The sequence below is a fragment of the Vombatus ursinus genome, unplaced genomic scaffold (genome assembly GCF_900497805.2).
Source record: "Vombatus ursinus unplaced genomic scaffold, bare-nosed wombat genome assembly UNPS02014786.1, whole genome shotgun sequence".
Lineage (NCBI taxonomy): Eukaryota > Metazoa > Chordata > Mammalia > Diprotodontia > Vombatidae > Vombatus > Vombatus ursinus.
In genome coordinates, this window is record NW_020954564.1 from 14,845,846 (window position 1) to 14,863,905 (window position 18,060).

Here is an 18,060-nt window from a genome sequence, read left to right on the forward strand (position 1 = left end):
TACTACTACTACTACTACTACTACTACTACTACTACTACTACTACTAACAGATAATATTACAATTACTACTAGATCTTTAACAGGGTGGAACCTTAAAGCATTCACGTTTCTATCTTCCAACAATTAAGAAAATTTCATAGCCTATAATGGAATTCAAATATCAATTAATGAACCAACAAGCATTTATTAGATAACCACTATACAACAGCACTGTGCTTGGGACTGGGGATGAAAAAGCAAAAATATATCAGTCTCTGCCCTCAAGGAGTTTACATTTTTATGAGTGAAAGAAAACACACATAATTAAACGCAAAGTACATAAGAGGTTTAAAAAGAATTATGGGAGTAGGGCACTAGTTGCTAGAGGATCAAGAAAGATTTCATTTAGAAGGTTGCATCTGAACTGAGCTCTGAAGGGAGGGAAGGCATTCTAAGAGTTGGAGGTGAGAGAAAAAATGCAATCTATGTATGGGGGGAAGCATGTGTAAAGGCATAGAAACAGGAGATAAAATATCACATACTAGCAAAACCAAGTAAGTCAGCTAGGTTGGAACACAAAGTATGTGCAGGGGAATAATATGTGATGAGCCTACAAAAGTAGGCTAAAGCCAGACTGTGAAGGGTTTAAAATGTCCAACAAAGGCGTTTGTATTTTAACATAGAGTCAGAAGAGAGCCCTTGAAGTTTTTTGAGCTAAGCAGTGGCATGGTAAGACTGATGTTTTAGGATGAGCATTCTGGCAATTGTGTAGAGAAGGATGGATTGAAAAGGGAAAGATATGATTCAAGGTGATAAGGACACTGCTACAATACCACAAGAGAAAGTGGAGGAAACCCTGAAATAGGGTGGCAGATAGATAAGTGGAGGGAAGCTGTAGTGATAGAATCAAGAAAAGCTGATTAAATGACTGGACCTGAGAGGGAAAGAAGTACAACAAGTCTATAATGACTCCAAGACTACAAACTAGGGTGACTGGAAACATGGCTATGCCTCTGACAAAAATAGGCATATTACTAGGTGGAGTAGGTTTTGGAGAGAAAGACAGGTAATTCTATTTTAGATATGATGAATTTGAAGTGTTGTTGGAACATAAGATTCAAAATGTTTAACAGGAAGTTGGTGATGCAGAATGCAGGACAAGAGCTCAGGTTAAAGACTCTTGGAGAGTTAAACTTATTCATTCATCAAAATTTATTAAAAGTCTAATATAGGCCACTCAAACAAAATCATCTAAAGGATTTATTCAAGAAACATCATCTTCAGCATCTTCTAATACTTTGACTCCCAAAAATCCTATACAAATAAGAAGCAGGCCATGTCATATACTTTTTTGTATCTCTACATAGCCTGACACATACAAATACCATTCACTCAATAAACAACTATTGGTAGACTGATGGGTGGGTCTGCTTTCAACTCTATTTTCCCCAAAGTCAGAAATAACCCTTCAATTCTCTCTCAAAATATTATTCTCCAAATAGCTGTATATACAAGTCAGCAATTTCCCCAAATATTCTTAAATCAGATGAATGATCAAATTTCAACTCTGTCATTTATTTACTAACTCTGTGACCTTTGGCAAGTCACTATACTTCTATGGGTCTCAGTGTCATCAGCTACAAAACGGCATTAAGACTAGATGATAGAATCATATAATGTTAGGGCTGGAGGAGATCTTCAAGATCACCTAGATCAATTCATGCATTTGACAATAGAAGAAAATTAGGAGAAGTGATATGTCCAAGGTCATATTATAAGACAGTGGCAGCCAGGTGGGCACTCACCTGTAGTCCCTGTTACTGAAGAAAAGGAGACTGGTGGATAACTTGAGCTCTGGGCTAAAGTCAATCAGGCGTACAGACTAAGTCTGGCACTAATATAGTGAGCCATTGAGAAAGGGCAAGAGGATCACCAACCTGTCCAAGGAGGGATGAACAGCCCCAAATCAAGCAGGTCAAAGTTTCTTTGCAATGAGAAGTAGGACTGGGACTGTGAATGGCTGCTGCACTTCTAGTTTGAGTGAGACAGACAGACCCACTTGTACTCACCCTCCCAAAAAAAGTTAATGACGAAGCTGAAACTCAAAAACGAGTTTCCTAAATCCCAGTCCAGAGCTTTATACTACATAAATGACCTCAACTGTCTGCTCCAGCTAGAATATTCTATTAGTCAGCAGATAAATGAAGAGACTGAAGATTTCTAAACCTAACCCTCTAGGTTAGGCACTGTAAGCCAAAACCTTTCGTTAGGATAGTTATTCCACATTTATTCTCACTTATAAAAACTACAGGGTTTTCAAAGTTTTCAAAAATTAATAAAGGAAGGTAGTACTTAGAACCAAATCTCAAGTTGATAAAGGGCAATTAAAATGACTTTACATTATAGTCCTTTTGAAGACATGATATAGTAGAAAGAGCATTAGACTAAGATTCAGAAAACCTACATTTCTATGACTCTCACTTGCTAGTTCTGAGCCTCATCTTTAAAATAATAATAATGGTACTATCTCATAGGATTGATATGAAGGAAAAAAGGTTTGTGAACCTTAACATACTATATAAATGTGAATTATGATAATAATCACTACCTTTGTGATTCACTGGATGAGTCAATTCATCGGTTTCCTCAAAATGAAGTGATTAAACTAGACAATTTCTAAAGTCCATTACAGCTCTAAATCTTATGATTTCTCCTTCAGGGACAGTGAGTGATTTTTCTTTCATGTCATTTTCAAATTCTCAATTTCAATATCCCAAAGGGATAACCCTCCCACTACACATTTACTCACCATAACATTGACTCAGGAAATCACAGTAATTGAGGCAACCTAGACAACCAGAAGCTGCTACATGTCAAAATTTGCAGAACGAGTAGAAACACACACGGACAGTACAAACATCTGCTCATGGGATTTTTACCTGTCCGTGTATGTCTCCACAAACTGTGACTGGTGTAGATACTGGCTGAACATTTGACTCTTCCAACAGGAGGTCACAAACGTAGTCACATAATCGCTAGGAAAAAGAAGAAAGCTTGAGAATATTAGTACAATGTTAACAAAAATGAACAGGTATCACTAGTAACGTTTTTTGACATAAATTAAATTAACTTGCAATTGCTGTGGATTAATCTGTCAAATTTATGCTGGTTGTGGTGTTTTAAAACTCTTAACAATCTGGACTCCCAGAAAATATTATCAGTAATTATTTAAAAAACAAAAATCCCACTCATTCAATAGCTTTTCTTTTAAATGAGAGGTAACAGTTCATAAGGATCTGGTAAATAAAACTAAAAATGAAACAAAATCTTAGAATTGAAAGGGACACTAGAGATCATCTAGCCTGACTCCAACTTGAATTACTTCTCTAACATTCCGCACAATAAGTTACCAAAACTCTGGTCAAAGATCTCCAGTAAGGGAATCTACTACCCTCTACAATCAGCCTATTCCATTTCTGGAGAGTTCTAATTGTTAGATACTTTTTTTTCCCTCCTAGAGAGGCAAAATATGCTTCTTTATAACTTCCATCTCAGTTCTTTTAGTGGACAGAAAGCTGACAAATATGGCAGAAAGACCACTGGCTGTGCAGTCTGAAGACCTTCGTTCAAATCCTGCCTCTATTACAGGCCTGTGACCTGGGGCAAGTCAATCTAATTTCTCTGAATCTCAGTTTCCTGGACTAGATCTACAATCCCACAAATGACATTTAACAACTCATTATGGGGGCAGCTAGGTGGTGCAGTAGATAGAGCACCAGCCCTAGAGTCAGGACAACCTGAGTTCAAATCCAGCCTCAGACCACTTGACACATACTAGCTGTGTGACCCTGGGCAAGTCACTTAACTCTGATTGCTTCAACAAAAAGTAAAAGAAAAAAAATTCATCACGGCTTAAACTAAAATCAACAAATACTTATTACGCATCTATGTACAATAGTCTCCTAATGATACTGTAAGGCTAGGAATAATGGTACAGTACAATTACCAAAGAACCAAAACTGCAAGTGACTCAAAAAAGAATGAAGAAACATGGTAGACACAAACAGGCTGCAATATATTAACAATGATAATTTGCAAAAGTAATAGCATAAAAGATAGCATCTGGACAACTGAAAAAGGAGGTAAGTTAGCTGGTCACATAGCAAGAATGAGGCACAACAAATGTTAAATGCTGCTGTGGTACTCGTGAAATGGTAAAAGACCTAGGAGGAAGGCTCTTGGGTCCATCCTTTGTAGAAGATTTATAAAAAGACACCTTAAACAAGAAGAGTGCTTCAAACTCTAATCAGCCCCATGACTCACCACCTGACTACTTCTCCATCTCTACCCACCCTGCCTCCAAATGGTGAGTTCCTCTCTAGTACCTCTATTTGGGAAAGTACCCAAGCCAGTCACAATTACTTCAAAAACAGGCTAAGCTGAGAGCCACACTTTTGGACTACTTTTTCCATTTTCCCATCAAGCCCCCTTTACAATCTTCTCAAATTAGAATGTAAGGTTGTTCAGGGCAAGGGCTGTCATTCTTTGTATTTGTATTTGTATTCCATGTGATTAGCAAAGTATATAGTAACCTGATTCATAAATGCTTATCTATCTAATAAGAAAGCAAAGTAACAAACGAGTTGCAATATGTATGACTAGGAGCACCTCCATTCTTGGGTTCATGATCTCAAAGAAATGAAGTATTATACACATCAAGCACTCTGCTAGGCACTGCAGATTTAAAGAAAAAATGCCCTCAAATTGCTTACACTCTGTTGAGGGCTCATTATAAATACAGAGTCAGGGACCAAACCTGTGATTTCACTGGTATAGGGAAATTTGAGATGAGGAACACCTACCAACAGGTCAGTACTTCTCTGCAACTATGCAACAAACTATGCAACAAACAACGTTGTTTGTTCTGCAAAGCCCTTTCAATAACAAAAGTAAGGTATAAATCCCCAAGGAAATTTAATATACTACTTATTTTAGATTTATTAAGCATTTACAATAACTACAATAACTTTTGCCCAAAAAAGTTCTAAGTTAAAATTTACACTATATAATTATAATATATAAAACTTCATTATGCCTATAATTAAGAAAATTCTAAATATAAAATTACAAAATAATTACAAATATTTTATATGGGACATTCAGTAAGAACTAAAAGGAATCAGAGATCAACTTCCAGGAGCCAAGATGGCAGAGTAAGCAGTAAGTCCCTCCTTCCCTCCCTTACCAGCCTCTAAAAACCCAGAAAATACCATCCCAGGAAAAACTCTGGAACAGCTGAGCCAGCAGAAAGACAGGGTGCAGCAGTCTTTGCAGCCCAGAAGTCTGGAGGGATTAAGGGCGAAGGTCCCTCTCACTCTGGTGAAAGGAGAGCAGTACAGGATGAGAGGCATCCTGGTAAACCTCACCTCAGCAAACTAATGGAAGACCCTCAGCCCCAGGATGGTGGAGAAGGCAAGCACCAACACCAACCGCCCCCCCCCCCAACTGTTCTGGCATAGAGAGGAACCAGTAGACTAGCTTGGAAAACCACTATGTGCGCTGGCAGGCAGGCATCCTCCAGCAGCCAAACCTTCCAATGCTTCAAAGCAGCCCAGGTGAGCAGGCATCCTCCAGAGGTCAGAAACTCCACTCCCCACCCTGAAAGCTTCAGGTGTTGTTGACTCCAGCTCAGTACCAGGTAAGCTGCCAGGCTCCCACAGCCTCCAGCTGCCAGCACCTGAGGCCCCAGCACACAAGGCCAGTGACCAGATCCCTGTCCCACAGCACAAGAAGCTTGGCTCTGTGCCCCTTGTGCTCCAGCAGGAGAGGTCAACTTAAAAAGCCAGGAGCCAGGAAATAGGCAAACACCATGAGCAAAAAGCAGAAACTGACAATGACCATAGATTCTTACTATGGGGACAGGGAATATCAAAACACAAACTCAGAAGAGGACAACAATGTCAACATACCCACATCCAAAACCTCAAAGGGGAATATGAACTGGTCTCAAGCCCAAAAAGCCTTCTTGAAAGCACTCGAGAAGGATTTTAAAAGTCAAATGAGAGAGGTAGAAGAAAAACTGGGAAAAGAAATGAGACATATGCAAGAGAAAGTCAATAGCTTAGAAAAGGAAGAACAAAAATTGACTGTAGAAAACAAGTCCTTAAAATGAAGAGAACTCCTTAAAAAGTCAAATGGACCAAATGGAAAAGGAGGTACAAAATCTAACTGAAGAAAACAATCTGTTAAAAATTAGAATTGGGCAAGTGGAAGCTAATGACTCTATAAGACAGCAAGATTCGGTCAAAATCAAAAGAATGAAAAAATAGGAAGAAAATATAAAATATCTCACTGGAAAAACAACAGACCTGGAAAACAGATGCAGGAGAGATAATCTAAAAATTACTGATCTACGTGAAAACCGCAAGAGCCTGGACAGCATCTTCCAAGAAATCATCAAGGAAAGCTGCCCCAAGGTCCTAGAACCAGAAGGTAAAAAAATCATCAAAAGAATCCACAGATCACCTCCTGAAAGAGATGCCAATTTGAAAATGCCAAGGAATATTGCAGTCAAATTCCAAAATTATCAGGTCAAAGAGAAAATACTGCAAGCCTCCAGAAAGAAACAATGTTTATACAGAATGTCCCAAAATCCTAGTGGAGTTTTAAGCTATCATAACTTAAAACTTTGGGGATGTTCTATATATAAACTAACCTTAGTGAGGAAAGAACTTCTTTTTTCTTTTCTTTTTATGAATTTATTTATCTTTAGTTTTCAATATTAACTTACACAAGATTTTGAGTTCCAAATTCTCTCCCTATGTCTCCCCTCCCTCCACCCCAAGAGGAAGTACACTCTGAATACCCCCTTCCCTATAATCTGCTCTCCCTTCTATCACTTCCCCACTCCCTTCTCTTAACCCCTTCCTATTCTATTTCTATTGCCTATATATCTTATTTCCCAGTTGCATGTAAAAAATAATTTTTAACATTCATTTTTAAAACTGAATTCCAAAATATCTCCCTTCCTCCTTCCCCACCCACCCTCATTGAGAAGGCAAGCAATTCAATATAGGTTATACACGTGTAGCCATGCAAAACACTTACATAACAGTCATGTTGTGAAAGATTAACTATATTTCCCTCCATCCTATCTTGTCCCCCATTTATTCTATTCTCTCCTTTGACCCTGTCCCTCCTCAAAAGTGTTTGCTTCTGATTACCCATCCCCCAAAGCACCCTCCTACTTTCCTGTAGAGTGTGTATGTTATTCCCTCTTTAAGCCAAATCTGATGAGCAAGATTCACGCATTCCTTCTCACGTGCCCCCTCCTCCCCTCTACTGTAAAAGCTTTTTCTTGCCTCTTTTATGTGAGATAATTTACCCCATTCTACCTCTCCCTTTCTCCTTCTCCCAGTACAATCCTCTCTCTCACCCCTTAATTTTATTTTTTAGATATCATCCCTTCATATTCAACTCACCCTGTGTCCTCTGTATGTGTACACACATACATATGTATATATATGCACACACACACATACACACACACATATATATGTATATGTGCCCTACATAACAGACCTTTCCCATCAACCATCCAGGTTGTCTTGTGCTGGAAATTTATTTCACTCTATCTTTTTGTGGGTTCTGCCGCTCTTCAATTTGTCTAGAGTCATTTTTTACAGGTATTTGGAGGGGTTTGGGGGAGAGCTCAAGCAAATCACTGCTTTTATTCCACCATCTTGGCTCCACCCCAAGAAAGAAATTCTTTAGATATGACTTTCTTCTCTTCTACCACTGGTATATCAGTTTTCTTGTTTAATCCATTAGTCAAGTCCAACATTTCATGACCCCATGTGGGGTTTTCTTGGCAAAGACACTAGAGGGGTTTGTCATTTCCTCCTCATATTACAGCTGAGGCAAGTCACACAATCAGTAAGTGTCTGAAGCCAGATTTGAATGCCTGACTACAGAGTCAGCATTCTATCCACTGTGCCACCTAGCTGGCATATCACCTATACTCTCACATAGATAAAACTGAACCAGTGTTGCCAACCAGATCATTTGAAAATCCTCTGGTACAAGAATAGCAACATAATAAAAGAACAGGTTTAAAACAGAAAAGTTTTAATACTACATTAAGAGGCAATATTAGGTTTACTTCTGTAATTGTTGATGGTTTCAAGACAGGTTATGATGCACATGCCTATCAATCATGGTTTTCAAGCAGCCTGACATTTGTGCTGCAAAAACACAATCATTCATAACATCTTGATCAAATGATTACACAGCTTATGAGATGTAATTACAGGGTAATAGAAGAGAATGAGGGATATACTCTGGTATAATTTACAGGACACAAATGAAGGTATGAACTGATCTGATTATCAGTTGAGAATCGGCTTAAGCTGGAATACTGAACCCTTACGGCAGTTGTGAAAACAATTTGGTGAACGGTTGAGAAACTGCAAAAGTACATTGCACTTAGTGCAATCAATGACCAAACACCAAAATCATTGTGTGCACAAATCATGATGGTTCCAAATACCTGCAGAAACAAAACCTATAATGCTTCAAGCATGCACATACTTGTTGTCTGAGAGAAAAAAAAAAGTATTTGTAACTTAACTGGGCAATTACTCATTGATTAAAACACCATTAAAGAATGTTTAGTGCAAACCCCTTGGACCATCATGGGAGTTCCTGAACCACCAAATGGAAACCACATGCTACCTCTCATGTACACAGATAAGCATAATAAGTATAAAAAGTAAAAGGGAGCAAGGAAGGAATCAGACAAAGCACTTTAGGAAAATTCAAGAAGAAAGGGACCATTAACAACAGGAAGGAAAAGTGAAAACTACAGAGAGGTAGCACTGGGTTGAACCCTGAATAATATTTCAAATTCCCTCACTATCCTAGCTCCATTCTCAGGACACACTCAGGGTTATCAATATCATTCCTAAAATGAGAAGCACAAAGCAGGGCATAATAGTACAGATGAAATTCTAAAGGACAATGTATTTGTCTAAAAGTAAATGGATTTTGGTGGAGAACTTATTTGTAGTCCTCTGCCTCTGAAGGAGTGATAAATAATTTCCATATACAGAGATCCAGGAAGATCAAAATGTCTATTGCGTTACCTAAAAACAGAAGAGCTCTTGACAATAAGAGAGCTACCAATCCTTCAGAAAGAAAGATGAGCTACAGGAGACTTGGCTGTTAAAAAGGGAAGAAGAAAAAAGAAAAACATATATGGAAAGAATAGAATAGGGTTAAGAGAGGGGCAGCTGGGTGGTGCAGTGGATAGAGCTCTGGCCTTGGAGTCAAGAGGACCTGAGTTCAAATCTGGTCTCAGACACTTGACACTTACTAGCTGTGGGACCCTGGGCAAGTCACTTAATCCCGATTGCCTCACCAAAAAGCAAGAATAGTGTCTAGTGCTAATGTTGGCCAAATATGCACTGAGTTTCTGGTGTATTCACTTTTTTTTAACCTGTATTTGCCCTTACTTCAAGGATCTCTAATTTCCTAAGTACAGTTACTTCCTACCTTCCTATGCATTCTGCAGTCTTCTTGAGTTGTTGTAGCCTAAAAAATTCATCACCTAGTCACTGATACTTGATCATAAGCTTCTCTAAATTTTGATAGGCTGGTCCTAAGGAGAGAGAGAGAGAGAGAGAGAGAGAGAGAGAGAGAGAGAGAGAGAGACCTATAATGGAAGCTTCTTCAACTTTGTAGGACATTCTAGAACTTATACTTCATTGACACAGCCTTCAAGAATTAAGGGTAATTTCTATGCAAAATGAGGCATTACAAGAGTACGTAAAGGAGGAGTTCTTAACCTTTTTTTATGTCATGACACACTGATAAGGCCCATAGACTACCCCGTCTCAAAAGAAGTTTCTCTACTTATGTATCTTTTTAAAAAAGCACTGTAAGGCAGCTAGATGGCACAGTGGATAGAGCACCATCCCTAGAGTCAGAAAGACCAGAGTTCAACTTTGGACTCAGACACTTGACACTTACTAGCTGTGTGACCCTGGGCAAGTCACTTCACCCCACTACCTCGCAAAAAAAAAAAAAAATTAAAAATAAAAAGCACTGTAATAGCCTGGATTTGTACAGTATTTCTCTCCTTCAAAAATTCAAATCAAAAATCTTATAAAAGAGATTCATTATCCTGCTCTCTATTTGATGTGATCCTAGAAATTCTAGTGATAGCAATAAGAAAAGAGAAACAAATTAGAGTCATAAAGATACACAGAGATGAAACAAAACAATTCCTATTTGCTGATGATTTTACTTAGAATGTTTTTACTCAGAAAATCCTAAAGAATCAGCAAAGATACTTATTGAAACAATGGACTTAGTGAAGATGAAAAGATTAAAGTAAACCTGTAAAGGTTACAAAATAAACTCATTTAAAAAAATCAACATTTCTATTAAAACCCAAGGACCAATAACAGAAAAGGAAATCCCATTCAAAATAACTATAAAATACACAAAATATCTGGGTGTCATTCTAGCAAATGCAATTACAAAAATGTTCCTTGAAGAAATAAAGAACATCTTAAATAACTAGAGGAATACTTAGTGCTAATGGCTAGGCCCTGTCAATATGATAAAACGACAATATTACCAAAGATAATTTACAGATTTAGTGCTAGTCCAAACAAACTATCAAAGGGACACAACAGAACTAGATAAAATAAAAACAAAATTGATTTGCAAGAACAAAAAAAAAGCAGAAAACTAGATCAGTGGAAATGACTAGACAAAGAAAAATCAAACATAACTGAATTTAATTACTTAGTATTTTATAAAATTGAAAACAAATTACCTAGGAAAGAACACCCTATTGGAGTAGGGACTGCTAGGAAAACTGCAAAGTAATCTGGCAGAAAGTAGACTTTTAAAAAATATCTTATGCCACAGACAATAAAAACAAAATGATATGACCTGAATATTAAAGTTCATACTGTTAAAGAAAAATTAAAAGAAGTTGATCATACTTTTCATGGCTATGGTGAGAGGGTAAATTCTTTTTTTTTTGTTTTGTTTTGTTTTGTTTTGGCAATTGGGGTTAAGTGACTTACCCAGGGTCACACTGCTAGTGAGTGTCAAGTGTTTGGCCTGAGGCTGGATTTGAACTCAGGTCCTCCTGACTTCAGGACCTGTGCTCTATCCAGTGCAGAGGATAAATTCTTAAGCAAGGGACTGAGGAGATTACAAAAGATAAAATAGATAATTTCAACTACATAAGATTGAAAAACTTTTGCAGGAATAAAATTAACATAGCTAGGATAAAAAAGGAAGCTATCATGGGGGGGGGGGATCTTCATATCAAATATTTCTGACATGAGTCCTATATCCAGTTACATAGAAAACAGAAACAAAGACTTTGAAAATTATTTTCTTGTAAGTGGTCTAGGGTGATGAACAACTCTTCTCAAAATAAGAAATACAAATTATTAAACAGCTATATGAAAAAATGCCGCAAATAAGAGAAATAGAAATCAAAACAACTCCAAGTTTTATCCATACACCCATTAAACTGGCAGAGAGGACAAAAAATGGAAATGGTCAATGTTAAAGAGATTGTGGAGAGATAAGTACACTAATGCACAGCTGGTAGAGCTATGAATTAGTTCAAACACTCTGGAAGTTGATTTAGAATCATACAGAGTGACAATTATGATAATCAAATGGAAAGGAAATGTCTTTTTATTTAATCAATTTAAGAGAGGGCTCCCTTTGTTCACCTAGGACCAGGCTGAAAGGGTAATCCTTAAAAAAGTTCTGGAAAGGGTCAGCTAGGTGAGGCAGTGGATAAAGCACCGGCCCTGAAGTCAGGAGGTCCTGAGTTCAAATCCAGCCTCAGACCAAACACTTGACAAGTACTAGCTGTGTGACCTTGGGCAAGTCACTTAACTCCTACTGCCTCACTTACCAAAACAAAACAAAAAACTTCTCAAAAAGAATAACTGGTTTCAAGAATATAGTTAGTTCCCTTCAAGAGTATCTTGTATTAAGGATGTAAGACATCTCCAAAGGCCTCATGATAGAAAATGCTATCCACATCCAAAGAAAGAACTATGGAGTTTGAATGCTGATCGAAGCATACTATTTGCTATTTTTTTTCTTCTGTTGTATTTCGTTTCCTCTTTCTGGTGGTTCCTCCTATTGGTTCTAATTCTTATTTACAACATCACTAATGTGAAAATATGTTTAATAGGAATGTATATGTATAGCCTATATCAGACTGCATGCCATCTTGAGGAGGGAGGTTGGGAGGGAGGGGGAGAAAAATTTAAAACTCAAAAGCTTATGGAAGTGAATGTTGATAATGCAAAATAAATTAATTAAAAATAATTTTAAAAAGAGTATCTTGTACTAACATCACAATTGTTCTGATTCATAAAACAAAAACTCTAAACCTAAAACTTATCTTGGTTTTACTCGTCAGTGCAATTTCACCTCTTGTTTCATGATTACTATGAAATATAAGCTGGAAGTTCTTTGAGCTACAGAGAGAATTTCAATTAGCAGGAGAAATTGCCCATCTGGACCCCTTTCCAGAAGAAATGCTTGTATATTAATAAATTGTCAATGACAGATTTTGACTTGAAACACCCCTAAGCCAGATGTTGTCTCTCTTTTCTCTGAATATTTTGTACCTCTAAATACACTTTCACATCATACCTTGTGTTATATGTATCTCTGTGTATGTCATATTCTCTTGGTCTTTACATTCCCTGAAGCTCCTAGCACAGTACCCTGTTGCGAGTATGTCAACAAGCATTATTAAGCACCTAGTATGTGCCAAGCAATGAAATGTACTAAGCAGGGGCAGCTAGGTGGGGCAGTGAATAGAGTTCTGGCCTTGGAGTCAGGAGGACCTGAGTTCAAACCCAGCCTCAGACACTTAACACTTAATTAGCTGTGTGACCTTGGGCATGTCACTTAACCCTGATTGCCTCACCAAAAAAAAAAAAAAAAAGAAAGAAATGTACTAAGCACTTGGAAAATAGGGACAGGCAAACAAAGACAAACAAACAGCCCCTACTCTCAAGGAGCTCACAGTCTAAAGGGAGGGAGAGGGGGAGACAACTCAAAAACAATTATGACAAACAAGATATATACAGGCAATTTTGAATAATCTCAGAAGAAAGGCACATTAAGTAAGGAGGACCAGGAAAGCATTCTTGCAGATGGCTGAACTTCAGCTGAGACTTGAAGGAAGTCAGAAAGGAGATATGAGGAGGGAGAGAGTTCCCGGCATGGGAGACAGGCAGTGAAAATGCATAAAATCAGAAGCATTCTGGTAAGAAGAATGGCAAGGAGTCCCCTATAAGATTAGTGCCTCCTCCCTGAGATTAGCCCCAATTACTCCCCAAATATCCTACACATACCTTGTTTGTGTATAACTGTTTGCATGTTGTCTCTCTCATCATACTATGAGCTCCCTAAGAGCAGGGACTGAGTGTTTTGGGGTTTGGTTTTTTGCTGGTGGAGGTGGTTTTGTTTTGTTTACCTTTCTTTGTATCCTGAGCACTTAGCACAATGGCTGGCACATAATAGGAACTAAAAACAACAACAACAACACAAAAAAAAAACCTGGTCTGACTTTGGTCAAGTCCAGAACCTCATGAACCATGCCATGCTGCCTGCCCAACATTTACCTGAAATACTTAAGTTGTTCATCTTTGGATATACCTGCATTAGCTTTCTACCACACATACGTATAACGAATTTAATTTACTTGGTACTCATCTTGATACTCTCTCTCTCTAGATTTTTGTGTAGTCTTCTCTCCTGATTCCTTTTCCTACTTATCTGATGGCTTAGTCTTTCCTAATAACCATGGGTGTCTCACAAGGCTCTGTGCTGGACCCTCTTTTCTTCTCCCTCTCTACTATTTCCCTTGGTAATCTCATCAGCTTCCAGGGATTCAATTATCATCTTCATGCAGATGATTCTCAAATTAGTCTAGCTTCAACTTCTCTCCTCATCTCTAATTCAAAAAACATTTATTAAGCAACTACTATGTACCAGACATTGTGCTAAGCGCCCATTATACATCTCAAACTGGATGTCTAAAGAGACATCTTAAATTCAACTTGTCCAAAACCAAACTAAATACCTTCATGTCTAAATCCCCCCTTTTTCCTTACTTCCCTGTGAGTATTAGGATACCATCCTCTCAATCATCCAGGCTCAAAACCTAGGTGTCATCCTCTACTTCTTATTCTTCCTCCCTCCTCAGTCAGTTGACTACTCCTGTCAGTTTTACCTTTGAAATATCTCTCATACACCACCACTGTCTCTCCTCTGACTCTGCCACCACCCTGGTGTACATCCATGTCACTTCCTGTCTGAAAGATTACAACAGCCTTCCAGTTAGTCTCCCTACTTCAAGTCTCTCCCAACTCCACTCCAACCCATCTTCTGCTCAGCTGTCTAAGTGGTCTTTCTATAAAGCAAAGATCTGACCATGTCATCTACCACCACCATCAATTCAATAAACTTCAGTGGCTCCCTACCACCTCCAGAAGCAAATACACAATCCTCTGTTTCACTTTTAAAGTCCTTTACAACCTGGCACCTTTCTGGTCTTTTTTACTCCTTCTTCCCCCATTTTCTATGATACAGTGATCTCTCAGTTCAATATTTTTTTTCCATTAAATGATGTTTCATCTTTAGTGAGTGCAAAGCATTATGCCATTCACTGAGGGGTACACACAACTGAATAAGATATTTTCTCTACTTTCTAAGTGACCACTTAAAATCTAGCTGGGAAGAGACATCTCCTCAGCTATCGCTTATTTAAACTCGGTAGCGCTCAACAAATGTTTTGCTTGAATTGCTGAAGTCACAATAACACAGAAAATTTAAATCATATGAGATTTAGGCAACAATTCAAGGCAATAAGATTGACTGTTTCATTCAACAAATATTTATTAAACCAGTACTATGTGCAAAGTCCTGGGCACTGAAGAAGATCAAAAATTCAACTAAAACATAGTATCTGTTTCTTCAGTCACTGAGATTCTACAGACTTCACAAGTTATCCAAGTTCCTAACCCTGGAGTTATAAAATCAAAGAACCTTAAGACTGCAAGAAACCTCAGAAGCAACCTGAAGAACTCCCTCTAAAGATACCAGACAAATAGCTATCTGCCCTTTGTTTTAAAGACCCTTGGTGAAGAAGATCTCACTATCTCCAGAAGCTGCCCCTTTGATGTTTGCACAGATGTCACTGCTAGAAAATTTTTCTTTATATCAACTGTAAATCTACCACTGCACAATTTTTCCAATTGTTCCTAGTTCTGTACTCTAGGACCAAGCAGAACTAATTCCCCTTCCACATAAGAGTTTTTTCAAATATTTAAAGATTAATGAAAGTAAAAAGATCATAGAACCTAGCATCAGGAAACCTGGGTTCCACTACTCTCTGAAGGTTAAGCTATGTGATCCTGAGCAAGTCACATAATTTCTAAGAGCCTGTTTCCACAGCAGTAAAACAAAGATGATAATTCCTAATAATAGCTAGCCTTCATAGTGATTTGAGATTTACAAAGCACTTCACATCTATTATCTTATTTGAGCTTCACAACAATCCTGTGAACTAGGCACTATTTTCCCACTTCACAGCTAAGAAAAGTGAAGCTGAGGGAGGTTAAAAAAAGAAACCAGGGTTGTCCAGGGTTACACAGTTTGTTCAAGACAAGAATGGAACTCAGATATTCTTAACTCTAATTCTCGTACTCCAGCCACTAAACCACCCAGCTATATCTCTATTTACCAACACTACCTGTTTCACTGTTGCTTTAAGAGCACTTTGCATACCTTAAAGTGCTATATGTAATAACACCCACCTCCAAAGTCATCTTACTAATTATATTCTAGTGAGTGGGAATGGGGGCTACCAGACTGTTTCAAGATTTAGCATGAGGGACTCACAATCAAAGATCTACTACTGGTACTACTGAAGTTCAATTTTCCCTCTCCCTCATTAGGCAATCACTTGCCAAACTGCCAATTCTCCTCCACAAAGTCTCTTTCCTTCTCTCCAATCACACTATTTTCCTTAACACTCTTATTCTTACCTGGACTACTGTAGTAGTCTACTGATTAGTCTCCTGTATTCAAGTCACTCCACTCTGTAATCTATCATCTGAATGACAGTCCAAAAAAAAAAATTAAGGCAAAAATGTGCCATTGTCACCTCTCATTCAAAAACCTCCAGTGGTTTTTTTAATACTACTAGGATAAAATAACACATTTAAGGCCTTCTGCAATCTGATTCCAATACACCTTTCTAAGCTTATTCACATTATTTCTCACCACACAGTCCACATTCCATCCAAACTCTCTGAACCTGACATTCCATCTTCACTTCATGCTTCAATCTACTACTGTGTCCAAAAAAAAAGAGGGGGAAAAAATCAGAAAGGGTACTGGAAATAACAAAGAAAATGCCATATGAATGCCAGGTGTTGTGCACACCTGAAATGATGCATGCAGTTTCCAATGTACCACCTCAAGAAAGATAAAATACAACATCAGGGATCAAGAGAGGTGTGAATAAAATGATTAAAAGAACAGAGTGACACTATATGGGGAAGAAAAAGATTAAATCAATTAGGCTAAAGGCATATAAGCTTCTGAGGGTGGAGACTTTAGCTTCTGTTTTTGTATCCCAAATGTCTTGCACATGGTAGATGCTTAATAAATGTGTGCTGAACTCAACCTATTAACAGATGAGAATCTATAAAATCATGGAGGGGGTAAAAATTTCTGTTTCTGTAGGAAAGGAACTTTACAGAAAACCCAGCATATTCCAACCAAGGTTGTTTTGGTTTTTTTTTTTTTTTTTGCAAGATAGTTATAATGATTGCTCTTAATATATAATAGCCGATGTCTAAACCACATGAGCAACAAGATAGAAGACCAGATATTTTCTTCAATACCCATGACCTTTTAAACCTCTCCAAAAAAAAAAGAAATTATGCACCAAAGATAAAGTAACTTTAGCTCTTTCTATGGTAGGACATCCAGAATTAAAAAAAAAAAAAAAAAAAGGCTTATATCAAAACCTATCTCTACATCCAGGTCCCTCCTTTTTTTTTTCTTCCAGTGCCATGGAAACTTGGGGTTTAGGTTTTCAGAAGTTTGCTTGCCCGCTTAAGTTTGCTCAGGCCTGGATAGCCAGCTTGGCCACAGCCCTTCAAGAGCAAAAGCCTGATGGAGGTGGTAACCTGGAAGCACCAGTGCTGCAAAGCTCTGAACTGCTAGCGCCAGGCCAGAGAAATGAGGAACAGAGAAAGTGGGACAGGTCACCAGTATAGGACATCTTGTATGGGGGAGGAAATGGAATTTTAAGGGCTGTGTAGCATTCCACCAAAACTAAAAGAGAGAGCACTGCAACCAGCTGGGGCCAGTTCTAACCATCCAGAGACCTAGGCTAATAAACCATAAATTGCCCAGTGTGGAAGAAGGCTGAGACTATTTGAGATCCAGCCCCCAAGTAAACCACAACCAAAGGGAAGAGAGTCAGAAAATGAGTGATGAGGAAAATGGGGGGGAGGGGACTAAAAGTACTAAAGATTTCAGAAAGAATAAATCTCAAAGACTCTGAACATAAACAGATAAATCAACAACAACAACAACAACAAAAACCAGAAGGAAATATGGCCTCAAGTTTGAGTAAACAAGTTCAGGAATCTATGAATAAATACTGTAAAATAAAGGAAAATGATCCAACACTTGATAAGACAGAGGACCCTGAGGAATTTGAGAACATGGAACCAAACATGCTTTTCCTGAATGGTTTAAAAGAGAAAGGAGAATTACAAGAGCAGAATTTTATGGCCTACATAGTAAAAACAATGAGCAGAAAAGACAAACTCAAATCTGCAATGGCAAGATTCACCGAAGATTCACAAGACAGAAGAATAGATTGGGAATGCGAATACAAAGAAGTGATGGACAACATAGAAGAAGAGAAGCAAAAAACAATAACATAAAGGAAAATATGCAAACAAAACATACTGATCCAGGGTCAGTTAGGTGGT

At 38.0% G+C, this 18,060-nt stretch overlaps 1 protein-coding gene across 1 annotated transcript in view; it reads right to left on the bottom strand.

The window, feature by feature from the left end:
* Nucleotides 1-18,060, bottom strand: part of LOC114047169 (serine/threonine-protein phosphatase 6 catalytic subunit) — a 44,207-nt gene that overhangs the window by 16,223 nt on the left and 9,924 nt on the right. Inside the window, exon 2 of the mRNA XM_027867936.1 lies at nucleotides 2,920-3,015. Coding sequence (XP_027723737.1) covers nucleotides 2,920-3,015 — 96 coding nt within the window. The remainder of the gene's footprint in view (nucleotides 1-2,919; nucleotides 3,016-18,060) is intronic.